Source organism: Macaca thibetana, chromosome 6, assembly GCF_024542745.1.
Source record: "Macaca thibetana thibetana isolate TM-01 chromosome 6, ASM2454274v1, whole genome shotgun sequence".
NCBI classification, from domain to species: Eukaryota; Metazoa; Chordata; class Mammalia; order Primates; family Cercopithecidae; genus Macaca; species Macaca thibetana.
The window spans coordinates 109,062,661-109,075,889 of NC_065583.1; the positions used below are offsets into that span (position 1 = coordinate 109,062,661).

The window sequence follows — 13,229 nt, forward strand, 5'->3', positions numbered from 1 at the left end:
TGATTGAAGTGTCTGAAAATGTCTCATGAAGAGAATTTATCTTTGTGTACAGCAAAGTGCACTTTACACATTTTTCATGGTTAGGCTAAAATTCCATCCCCTTTACAAAACCTTCTCAGACCAGTTCAGCCTCTAAGGCTTCAGCAACCACAGATAATAACTGAAAGAAGAATTTCTCTCATCATGCGAGCCAAGTGCAGAAGGTGCTTGTCACTTCTTTTCAATGGACTCTTTCTGGCCTATAGGACCACGAGACCCCGTTCATGCCTGGACTGGTATACTAGCCTAATTGATCTTCTGGCCTTCAGCTTCTCTCCCCCTACATGCCTTGTCCTTAACCACTCATGGCTTTTCATTTGATCTGTTCTTCCGTGGCTGTGTTTCCCACCCCTTTCCTCACTCAGCAGATGCTTACTGAGGAACTATGATGTGTCACACCAATACTAGGCAGATAATAAATAAAAAAGCAGACAAAGCTTCAACGCGTGTTGCAGTCTCCTGAGTGAAAATATATATGAACCAAATACTGGTTATGCTCAGCAACTGTAACAGCAACTTCACTCCAAATAACCAGGAACCATCCCACAATCCAAATAAGGTATGCTTTTCCTAAAAATGACCCATGACTGGAAATTCTTAATGTAGAATCTCTAGCTTCAAAGCTTCTTTTTGGCCTAGCATGGTGGCTTACCCCTGTAATCCCAGCACTTTGGGAGGCTGAGGCAGATGGATCACTTGAGGTCAGGAGTTTGGGACTGGCTTGGCCAACATGGCCAGAGAAACCCCATCTCTACTAAAGACACAAAAATTAGCCAGGCACCTATAGTCCCAGCTACTTGGGAGGCTGAGGCACGAGAATCTCTTGAACCTGGGAGGTGGAGGCTGCAGTGAGCCAAGATGGTACCACTGCACTCCAGCCTGGGCAACAGAGGGAGACTCTGTCTCAGAAAAAAAAAAAAAAAGAGAGAGCTTTCAGCCATGATGGTGGAGAAGTGGGCAAATTAAGCTAATAAGCATAACTCTAATAGAACTTTTACACATATGCATGACTGAGCCACAGATTGATACATCTTAATAAATTATCTCAATTGAGAATAAAAGAGTCATCTATCCTGCATATTGCTTCTCTTGCGAAAGTTGGAATTAGACCAGTTCTGTCATCCTTTTCTCCTCTTAGGTCACCATTTTCAAATGAATGTGGCATGCAGATGCTCTATCTGGATGCTGAGCTTGGAACCCCACCCAGTAGGCCAAATTCATTCATGCTAGTAAGAGAGAGCAAAAGCGGGGAAAGTACTTACAATTCTCAAACATGAATCATTCAAGAATACAGAGCCAGCCATTCATTGTCCATACATGGACCCAGCATTCTTCTAGGCTAAACTCCCCAAATCATCATTGGAGAGGTCTATCTACTCTTTCAAGACGAGCTCAACACTCATCTTCCGTAGCCAACTAATGAAATTGTTGCCTTCATCAATAAAAATTTAATCCAGAATCCCCAACATTGGCCCTAAAAATATATCTCAGTTAGGAAGGAAAACTGGTGTAAGCTCAGAGGATGCCTCACCCTGAGGGTCTCTGTGGCCTCTCTCACTACGTAGTGCTGCCCCAGCTCCACTGGCCTCTGAGGTTGGGGAGGGAAGGAGAATTCTTCTCTCTTAACATTCTTGTCCAATCACAGACACAAAATCACTGTTTGCATTCCTCCTACCACAGCCTGAAATGTTCCTGTTCTAGTAAGGCTTGGGGACAACAAAAGCTCCCCCAAAGCAGTCTGCTTCTGGGTTCCTCTTTCTGCATATACAAAATCACCTGTGAGAAGAAAGTTCTGCTCTTCTTCCAAAAGCAGTTGGAGAACCAGTTGTCCTTCATGTATTTGCAGTTCGATTGAAATAGAATGATGAGAAAGAAAGAGTAAAACATGTTTACTTTTTGTACACTGTCACTACTTCAAATTTCTACCCAGAGAAAAGACAAATTCCTTCCTGAGATGATTTCTCATTTTTTTAACTTTGAAATCCATACCAGTAATTAGAAAATAAAGCAATTTAAAAAGCATTGTGTGATACATCATATATAATAATACAGTGTATTCTTTTATTCTCTTCTGCCTGATACAGAAGAGTTGTGCTGGGAGACACACAATGTGGTCTGGTGGTTGACCATGTGGCCTCTGGCATCTGATGGCCTGAGTTCATTAACCCAGCTTCAGCACCCACTACTTGTGTGCCTTGGCCAAGTGACGTAAGTCCTCAGATTGTGCATCTGTAAAATGGGGATGGTAACAGCAACCATCTCATATGATTGGTGTGAGAATTAAATAAGATATTCCATGGTAGACTTAGAACAATGCCTTCCATATTGCAACTGCTGCATAAATATTAAACACATAATCACATTCTTATTATTAAAGGAGGAACACTTGTAGCCACTGCTTTTCAGATCAGCTCTTCTCCTTTTCCAAAGCTTTTATTCAAAAGAAGTTTTACAAGCTTTGATATTTTTACTTTGTATTTAAAGGTTTCTAAACTCCAGGAACAAATCTCATGAATCTACCCCCACTTGCTCCACCTTTGAGGCTCCTTCCTGATTTCCTTATGGACATTTTCCTTGCAAGTAGATTAAAATGTCAAGGTCCAAACAAAGTAGAAGCGGTATCTGTGCTCCAGGGGCCTGGATGGGGCTTCACTCAGGCAGAGTAACCTGTGTTCTCATTCCCATCTTTGACAGCTTTGTGGGAAGGAGTTCAACCGGATGCACAACCTGATGGGCCACATGCACCTGCACTCGGACAGCAAACCCTTCAAGTGCCTCTATTGCCCAAGCAAATTCACCCTGAAGGGGAACCTGACACGCCACATGAAAGTCAAGCACGGAGTCATGGAGCGGGGCCTTCATTCCCAAGGTAATCACTCTTCTGGGAAGCCCCGCGAGTCAGTCCAGTGGACAGCAAATGGGAGCTGAGTTCATTTTATGGGGCATTACCTTGAGGGTTACTCTTGTCAAGACCACAGCAGAGTAGCAGGAGTAGCCTTCTAATGTTACTAGAAAAAAATTTCATGCTAATTTCTGAAGGTAGTAAGTACAAGTGAATTAGAGTAAATAGGACTGTCATCATGATGCCAGTTGGTACCATTATTGGTTCCTTTGTTCCAGACACTACATCAGGTGCCTTGTCGCTAATATACATGGCAACTCCAGGCTGGAAGAACTTCTATTATTTCTATTTTACAGTGGGGCAATGAAGGCTTCAAGAGATCAGTTTGCCCAAAGTTGCTCTGCTGAAAAGTGGCAGAGTCAAGATTTGAACCTAGGCCTTTCTGACTCTGCAGACTTTATTGTACCCACTTCATGGCATTGCTGTGAATGGGAATGCAATTTTTCTTTCCTTTTTAGAAAACAGATGTGCAAGCCCTACTATTAGCAGAACTATGTTGGTAGCAGGCTAGGTGTTTCCTACTTGTTCATGACCAGACACACCCAGGGACAATTTTCCTGCTTGGTAGGTAGGGCTGATTGGCCCATATGCAGAGCCGGGGTTTACACCTCCCCCACTGAGTCCTCACTGAACAAATGAAAAGTTCTTACCACCTTTACCTTCTCAGTCCCAGGGCCCTTGGGAGTGAAGAGTTTATGTTCCAGATCTACTGAATTCAGCCGGGTTGCTCCTTAATTGTCTAATCAACCAGTCCTTCAATAAACAGGCAATAAATGCCCCTGTGTCCAAAGCAGTGAACTACACGCAGCAGCAGATACTAGGGGAAGGAGACCATCTGCCCTCTAGGATGTCTGTGCATGGGGAGAGAAGACAATTTTATGTGTAATTTACAAAATCATCTTAACAGCTTTTCGGTCACTAGTATCATCAAAGCACAGGGTGAGACCCCTTAGGGACATTATTGCTTGGCCCTACAATGCCATGAAAGAGACTGTGTTATTCTTATTTTGTATAAGAGGAGACCAAGGCCTAGAGATGTTAGATAAACTGCTCAAGGTCAAACAGCAAGTCTGAAGACAAAACTGGGATTCCAACTTAATTTCTGAATCAAGCCAGTGCTCACTACCCTAGGCAGAAACATGGGGTGATTTGTTTGTGTGCTGTTTCACTCACCTCCTTACAAAAGAGATGGTCAAGTGGGTGAGCATATTCATAAATAGATACACATATGCACACACAGTGTGAAACAAAATGGTTGTAACTTTCAGGTTTTTGACAGTACCCACTGAGTTTCTAGTAACTCCTGGATCACAGGGAGCTGTGGTTACAAAACAAGAGCTGGAATTTGTTCAAAAGCCCTGAAAAAAAATGTAGTTAAAACAAAAACAATTTTGTTTTTCCTGCAAACGTTTTTCTCTTGAATTATTCACTGAATCTCTAGTTGCCTGAGCCACTTCCCCAAGCTAGGCCTGGATTTTTCCAGAAGAAGTGAGGTTTGCCCTGTCATCAGGATGGGAGACATACAAGTCAATGAGGAGACCACACTCCATCTGAAAGCACGAACTGGTTGCCATGACTTATCCCACACTGCTGCTCAAATCCTAAAAGGCACCTAACAGCTCTGTTGTTCTGGAAAAATAACTATCAGAGGGTTGCTTTGAAAAATTTTAACAGACTTTCAACAATCTTAGTGTTTTCATCTACAAAGGGTATTAGCTTTTATTTTTCACTCTAGCTTTTGAAATCGCTCAAAAATCATTAAAAAGATCTTTCCTGTCCCCTGACAAGATTAAAGATACAGACAGTTTCATTGCCTGACAGCATCAAAAAGTGAACACAATTGAACATCATCGCCCCTACCCTTCTTTTTTGCACCCCGCTCCCAGAAGCCTGGTCTAGCTGCACCCCAGGACCCCTCCCTTGCTGTTGCTCGTCCTCAGTGTCCAGCCTGTCCCTGGAGGACTGCCTATTGACTCATCAAAGGTCAAGGTCTTAAAGATAGGATCAAATGAAACTGCCATGCTGAAAAGCCCATCCCTACAGCCCTGCAAACTGAAGCCCAAAGTGAGGCTTCCGTGAATCACTGTGCCCAACAGCAGGGACACTGGTGGTCAGACACAGGAGCTGTGTGAGCTCCTCAGAGGACCTCTTCATGCCACCCCTACCCTGTCTATGAGTAGGCTGTTGGCATAGGGGCCACAGTCCTGGGGTGGTGTCTGCTGCCCCAAATGGGATATCTTTGTTTTGTTCAAGATGAAAATGCCTTTATTATTGATTTACTTTTTTTATGATAAAACGTATGCTCATGGTAAAAAATAAAACAATAGTACATTAAAAGTGAAAAGAGAATGTTTGTTAATTTTAAGATTTTGACATACTTCTTCAAGACATTTTTTGATAGAGATGGCTAGCTAGATAAAATCAGGTCTGCACTATAAATAAACACGCACACACAAACTTACATATATATTTTGTTTTTACTTAAAATACATAGCAAATATCTTTTCGTGATCATTAGTAGGTCTCCACATCACCTATGCATGGTTCACTATATGGATATATCATTATTTATTTAACCAAACCTCTATTATTAAATACAAAAATTTTTCACAGTTTGACTGTGATAAAAAATATGGTGATATGCATCCATACACGTGTTTTGTGCACCTGCCTGCCTATTTTTTCAGTTTAAATTCTCAGTAGTATAATTGCTAAGTCAAAGCTTATTTTTAAAGCTTTCGGTGGATGTTGCCAAATTCACCTTAAAGGGATTAAACCAATGTGGACACTGTCTGTGACAAGCCTCCCATGACCACATCCTTACTGGGAATGATCTATTTGTAAAATACGCAATCAGAATACATTAAACGGCCCTGGGCTGCTCCCCTTCGTCAAGGTTCCATTGCCCCAGCATTTCCTCAGGTGCATGAATTCTTACTCTGCTCTTGTAGGTCTGGGAAGGGGGAGAATCGCCCTGGCACAGACAGCGGGTGTCCTGAGGAGTCTGGAGCAGGAGGAGCCCTTTGACCTCTCTCAGAAGCACCGGGCCAAGGTGCCCATGTTCCAGTCAGACGGGGAGAGTGCCCAGGGCAGCCACTGCCACGAGGAGGAAGAGGAGGATAACTGCTACGAGGTGGAACCCTACAGCCCTGGCCTGGCACCCCAGAGCCAGCAGCTCTGCACACCCGAGGATCTGTCCACCAAGCCGGAGCATGCACCGGAGGTGCTGGAGGAAACCTGCAAGGAGGAGAAGGAGGATGCATCCAAGGAAGAATGGGAGGAGAGCAGCAAGGGCGACCTTGGGGCAGAGGGTGGCCAGGAGAGAGACTATGCAGGCAGAGATGAGTGTCTCAGCCTCAGGGCTTTTCAGAGTACCCGGCGGGGTCCCTCTTTTTCTGATTACTTATACTTCAAGCACAGAGATGAGAGTTTGAAAGAATTACTGGAGAGGAAAATGGAAAAACAAGCAGTGCTTTTAGGTATCTAAGTGGACAGTTTTAAAATTACATTTGGAAAATGAGAACGAGGCAGTTCAAATATAGCTTTCTGCATGAACTGTCATTTTCTGGAGACTGGCAAATAGTACCAATCTCTACAAATGGCTTAGACTAAATAAGCAGGGATGTAGGTAATGGAAAGCCTTCTCAGGTCATTCACGGGGCCCTTGATACCCTTCACACATGTGCAGGGTCTTCTTCAGTGGCGTTTGATGCATCGCCAGTATAATAAACTGTGAGTATTCTTCTAGATATCTAATCGTAAGCTGATGCTGAGGTGCTTTTAGAAATTCTACTTTCCTCTGATTTATATGCAATACATGGTAAATTTCTAATTGCAAAAATATGGTGCTTGAGGTGTCACCTTATTAATAACTAGGTGAATCCGTGAAGGTTATAATATTTTCCAGATAGATGAAAATATTAGTAGTTGTATATATTAAAATAGCCTTTATTCTATAACCAAAAATGTCAGAAATGGCACAGGAGGATGAAATGCTGGACAATGCTCTCGAGTAGTTGCTGCAGATATAAGGTAAAATTTCAGGAGAAGAATAATTTTGACTAAGGGAAACTGGTGACCTAGAATACTTAGATTTTCTTGTTCTATGTTGGCTGTCTTCATCAGATTGAGCATTTGGAGCATTTTTTTTTCAGATGATCTGATGATGTTCAGGGTCCTAGTTCCTCAGACAAACCCCCACTTCTCAAGCAGAGCTCCCTCCTGGAGACCATTGCTGTCTTGCTCTGAGGCCTCATGCCGCATAAGACAGAGGCAGGGGCCGGGCGCAGTGGCTCACGCCTGTAATCCCAGCACTTTGGGAGGCCGAGGCAGGCAGATCACTTGAGGTCAGGAGTTTGAGACCAACCTGGCCAACGTGGTGAAACCCCATCTCTACTAAAAATACAAAATTTAGTCAGGCGTGATGGCGGATGCCTGTAGTTCCAGCTACTCAGGAGGTTGAGGCAGGAGAATCGCTTGAACCCAGGAGGTGGAGGTTGCAGTGAGCTGAGATCATGCCACCGCACTACAGCCTGGGTGACAGAGTGAGTCTCTGCCTCAAAAAAAAAAAAAAAAAGGACAGATGCAGGAAGAGTTGTCACCAGTGACCAGGGGGTTTCTCCTCAGAGCTAGAGCTGGGGGGTGACCTCAGAATTCTCCCAGAAATCTAACCTCTGACTTATTTGGGTTACTAGAATAGTTGACAGCTAATCATAAGTAAAGAAAACTCTGGACTATGTTCTCAGTGCTGGCTGTACATTAGAATCATCTGGGGTGACCTGTGAAAAAAAGACACCAAACCAAGGCCTCACCCATTAAGATTCTGATTTAATTGATCTGGAGTGGAGCCCCAGGACTGGAATTTTCCAGATTGCTCCAGGCAATTCTTATGTGCAATTTCCGAGATTGAGAAGATTGAGGGGACTAAAATAGAACTCACCATTTCTGTGGCTTCCAGGACACTTCCCAGAGACTTCATAAGTATTTCTGTTCCTAGCCTCAGACTCTTTAAGGTTGAGAACAGGAGACCTCACAATCATACTGCTGACTTAGGCCTTCTTACCTGTCTGTAAGAGCCATATGAGTGGACACACACTCTCTCTATATAGACACACACTTTTGACATTATACTAGAAGATGATGCCTGTGATGTTTATGGTCACTTACTATGTTGAAAAATGCATGGCTGGCCTATGGTGACTCATTATCTCTTCCCAGACTCTTGAACCATGATGCCAGTGAGTGGAAATGACTCTACTGGGTGGGATGGGCCCAGCAGGTCGGCCTTACTTAGGCACTGGCACTGAGAAAAGCAATACTGACCGGGTGTCATGTACGTGTGACTGCCCATAGCAATAACCCTCTGGTACTGTGTCTGTTTATGTAAAAACCTCTTGTTTGGTAGTTTTGACTCTTATTTGTAGAGCTAGGTACTGGTTATTATTGTGCTTCATCCTATCCCAGACTTCCCAATACATTCCTTTAGAAGACATGTCCATCTCCAACTGTTGGAGGCTGGCCTTTTCTGTAGGCCAAGGTTTGCTTCATTAGCCCCACCTGGTTGTCATCACTCACCTGTGTGTTGTGTCCATCTCTGACCCATTTCCCCTGCCATCTTGCCTAAAGCTTCTCCTGTCAGACTCCCCACCACCATGAAGTGCTAAGAGTACTGTGTCCTGAGGTAAGGGCACCTGCAACGGAGATGGTGAAGAGAAGACTGTGGGTTTTTGTGGTTACAAGCACAACTCTGGGTCAAAAACCCATTCCAAGTCCTCAGAGGGGCAAGTCTCTTCCACTCATTATTAATATAGCTCATCAGTGCCTCTGATGAAATTGCCCAGGAGGCTGGCAGACTGGCCTGGGAGGCTTCTAGCTCTTAGGGTTCAGTTACACATTTATTCACACTGTGGCCATGTGTTGAGGACCTACTACGTGCTGTGTTTGACCACATGTCCTGCAGAATGCCATTTGGTTCTGAGTATGCCTGGCTGGAATGGGAACCAGGAAATTCTAGAGTAACAGGCTCTATTCCTTTCCAACCAAAACAAACCACATGGGAATGTTTGAGGGACCAGTTAATGTTGAGATGGAGAGAGTATGGTCTAGAATGGTGGTTTTCAGATTGTGTTTTGAGGAGCCGGAGGTCATCTTTAGGCCTCTGAAGAGTGGTAGGGAGAGGAGAAACTCTCAACTCCCACACCCACCTCACTCCAAGCAGCTCAAGTTCCATCTGATTTATATGTTCGCATTCTAAATAAAATTTTATTTGGAGGGAGTAAAAAGGTCTAGGAGAAATAAAAACAATTTGTTATGGAGTGTATTCCAGTGCCTGTTTTCAGTTGTTGACTCTGGGCATAAGACACTTAATTAGATCTAACCTAATGGTTAATACAGAATTAACCTTCTGAGCACCAAGGCTAAAACCTTGGTTTTGTATGCTGTTGAGTGACCAACATCCTGGTTTGCCTAGGATGATCCTGGTTTAGACCTGTTGTCCCAGGATAATTATTCAAGTGTCACCTTAATTCTCAAAAGTATTCCAGTATAGGTGAGAAATTACATGAACACCTTATGCATGAGCACAGAGTTAAGGGAAGGGTTGGCCAACCTTGCCTAATGAGCTGATGAACCAGAAGGCAAGCCTTGAAGGAGAGTCCATGTGGGCCATCTCAGAGAACTAAGGGATGAAGCCTTCCAAGATTACCAGCATTCCAAAACCAGAATATCACATTGTGAGACTGGGAAAAGAGGTCACTACCAAATGCTTTCCAGCCTTTTGACCACTGTCACTTTGAACCAATCAATGGACCAGCCAAGTGGCATATTTTTCTTTTATTCTTTTTATTCTTTCCTATGATTAACCCTCATGTTGCCTTTCAATTCCTCTTTCTCTCTCTTTTTAAAAATTTGACTCCCCATTGGCCATGAGACTAAGGCTGACCTTTCATGAACCCACGAGAGTAACTGGTATATTTGTATATGAGTAGTTGCATGAGAAAGCTCAATGTGCATACTGTATTTATTAAGCCCTGAAGGCATTTAATAAAATATTAACATGGTGTTTTGAATTATGATCTTTGTCTGCTTTGCTGGAACAAAATATAACAGAGCTAACATTTGAAATCCTTCGCATATTTGGACAACATTACATCAAATGTTGATTTTGTACAGAACCCTAGCTTGCTATTTAAAAACTAAAACTCTAAGTATATAGCAGCCCAAGTTGTGAATATTGCTTTCTGCTTCACTGAAAAAGCAGTTTACCTGAAAAGAACATGTAACCTATATTTTGTTAATTTAAGCAAATAAAGACATGTTGAAAAAACTGAGTTAATTATTTGCAGATACCTGAAATTTTGCAAGGTAGCTGCCATTGTCAACATATCACTCCTGCCATTATACCCTTGGCCAGGGTGGTTCCCAGTGCTTGGCTCCTCAGCCCCAGGAATACAAGTGTGTTTGATTCTCCCTCCCTCAGGGCTTCAGAAAGAGATGAATGAATTCCAATCCATCTGCAGGAAGGTGACATCTTCCTCATCCTGTTGCCCTTTCCTATTCAGAAAAAAATTATTCTGGAAGGATGTCACAGGCAAGTGGGAGGTGAAGGCAGGATTGTCTCATTCTGCCTCACATTCTTTGTAAAATGAAGTTCAACAAAAAGGCAGTAGATACTATAAGCAAAAGCTCAAATTCTGCTCCCAGGTGGCCTGTGTTCAAAGTGTTCAAAGCCCAGCTTTCCCACTTCCAATCTTTGGGACCTGAGACCAGTTCATGAACCACTTGTGCCTCATTTCCTTATCTGTAAGATGGGACTAGGAACTCTACCTTTTTCACTGGGTTGTTGAAATGACTTAAAACATGCAAGACACTTGGAATGTGCTGGGCTCATGGTGATGCTCTGTTAAGAATTAGGCACTGCAAGGCTGGGCACGGTGGCTCACGCCTGTAATCCCCGCACTCTGGGAGGCCTAGGTGGGCAGATCACAAGGTCAAGAGATCGAGGCCAGCCTGGCCAACATGGTGAAACCTTGTCTCTACTAAAAATACAAAAATTAGCTGGGCGTGGTGGTGCGTGCCTGTAGTCCCAACTACTCGGAAGGCTGAGGCAGGAGAATTGCTTGAACCTAGGAGGCGGAGGTTGCAGTGAGCTGAGATCGCACCACTGCACTCCAGCCTGGCAACAGAGCAAGACTCCATCTAAAAAAAAAAAAAGAAAAGAAAAAAAAATTAGGCACTGCGATTGTCAACAATGTGGCCAGGAGACTGAGCACTCAGCTTCCCATCCTCAACAGAAACCTCACAAAGTTGTGTCAGCACAGGGGACTGTCCATTCCTGGGGAGCTTCCCTTTAAAACAGCAAAACTGCAGCACATATTGAACACTGTGATAGGCCAAGCACTGTGCCAGGTGGTTTACATACTCGCAAACATTATCCCTATTTTACCAAGAAGGAAATGGAAGTCCAGGAGAGTGAAATAACTTGCCCCAAATTACCTAGTTGGCAACTTACTCCTTTGTCTGTAGCAGGTAAAGCATATAGCCTATAGCATGTTGGGTTCTCCGGAAGCAGATGCTGGGACAAATTTGGATGGAAGCTACTTATCAAGGATGAATACCAGTAGGAAGAGGGAAGAGGAAAGAAAGGTTGAGCAGAGGGAGAAAGCAACCTGCAGTGCAGCCCTAACAAAGCCTCAGCTACTGTGGTGGGCAGCTCTGGGGGCAAATGTTGCCCATCAGAGTTATGCCAATTTGAACAGAAATGTCCATTCCTCTACACCCCTGCCTGGTTCAGTCACCAGATGTGGGCTTCCCCAGAAAAGGTGTGACTCTCTGCAGCTGGGCCAGACCCTGAGGGAGCTGGCAGCTGGAGGCTGTCTGCCAACTGCACTCTCATAACTCGGATGCAAGTACTTCCTTGAAGAGAGACTGCTCATCTCTGCCTCACCCCAGTCCACTTATTAATGCACATTCATGAAGCATCTCCTGCAGGTTCCAGTGGGCTTCTCTTCCTGATTGAAAACTTAGAAGAGAAGGTGAGCACAAATTTCAGCCCCTACAGCTGCAATGAGTCTAGAGACCAAAAGTGATACTCATTTTCTCTTTCTCCATTACCCAGTCTAGACTCTCCTCACCATCAGATACCACCTCTGGCAGTCTTGGTGGCTTTCCTAGTGATTTCATCCAGGTTCTCATCTGCAAGAGGTCTGAGCCCTTGTCACCATGCTACTATGGACTGAATGTTTGTGTCCCTCCAAAATTCATATTTTGAAACCATAATCCCCAATGTGATGGTGTTTGGAGATAGGGTCTTTGGGAGGCAATTAGGTTTGGATTAAGTTATGTATGGGGCCCTCATGATGTGATTAGTGCCCTTAGAGGAAGAGGAGGAGACTAGGCCTTCTCTCTCTCTCCCATGTGAGAAGGTAGCAATGCAGCTGTCTGCAAACCAGGAACAAAGCCCTTACCAGACATTGATTCTGCCTGCACCTTGATCTGCACTTCCCAACCTCCAGAACTGTGAGAAATAGATGTTTGTTCTTTTAGCCGCAGAATGAGGTTGCTGTGCCTGTTCATTTAACATCACAAGTAGGCCAGGAAGTACCAAATGAGCCTAAGTAGGTCGTTAGGTTCCACACTATACTTCCTGGCCCACTCTGTAACAACAGCCCTACTTCCTCCTGATGATCAGGTCAATCACCTCTGCCAAGATGGTGACTCCTCTCCTTGTCTTCTGCACCCTGGAGGCAAGGAACAAAAGTGTCTGCAGCTGTAGCTTATAATTTAATGATACTCTTGCTATGTTCCAAGGTGAAAGTGTACCATCTTTGAGGATGGAAGTTTCTAACCTTGCAGAGCCCAGAGTTATGTGATAAGAAGTACAACACCCCCCCACCGCCCCGGGCAACCCGCCAATCACCCCAGAGTGTTATTGGGATTGATGGCAAGTGGGACCACTCCCACTTCCACTCCTGGTCCCTGGACCTATGCAGTCTTTCTATTGGTACTTAGCACCATATAAAAGTATTTGATTCAATTATATACCAGAGGGTGGCACCCCATCCTTCCAGAGTATTTCCTCCAAGAAGCACCGTAGGGAGCTAGCCACTTCTGGGTGGTGCATATTTGATATGATCAGTAGATCCTGTGGCCAGGGCTCATTTCTAAACCTCAGTTACTATAAGCTGAAGGTCATGGCTTGATGCGATGTTATATAGGATTCTGTGCCAACATAGCAAGCATTCCATAACCCCATCCCTTGCAGAGTAGTGCTGGCTAAGTACCCACGAGC

At 44.1% G+C, this 13,229-nt stretch overlaps 2 protein-coding genes across 2 annotated transcripts in view; both read left to right on the forward strand.

Annotated features, from left to right (window-relative positions):
• The window catches only part of ZNF366 (zinc finger protein 366), a 67,161-nt gene extending 57,162 nt beyond the window's left edge, over window positions 1-9,999 (forward strand). Inside the window, exons 4-5 of the mRNA XM_050793543.1 lie at window positions 2,734-2,908; window positions 5,893-9,999. Coding sequence (XP_050649500.1) covers window positions 2,734-2,908; window positions 5,893-6,428 — 711 coding nt within the window. The 3' untranslated portion in view covers window positions 6,429-9,999. The remainder of the gene's footprint in view (window positions 1-2,733; window positions 2,909-5,892) is intronic.
• MRPS27 (mitochondrial ribosomal protein S27) overlaps window positions 1-13,229 on the forward strand; it is a 1,100,726-nt gene that overhangs the window by 875,764 nt on the left and 211,733 nt on the right. The window lies entirely within an intron of this gene.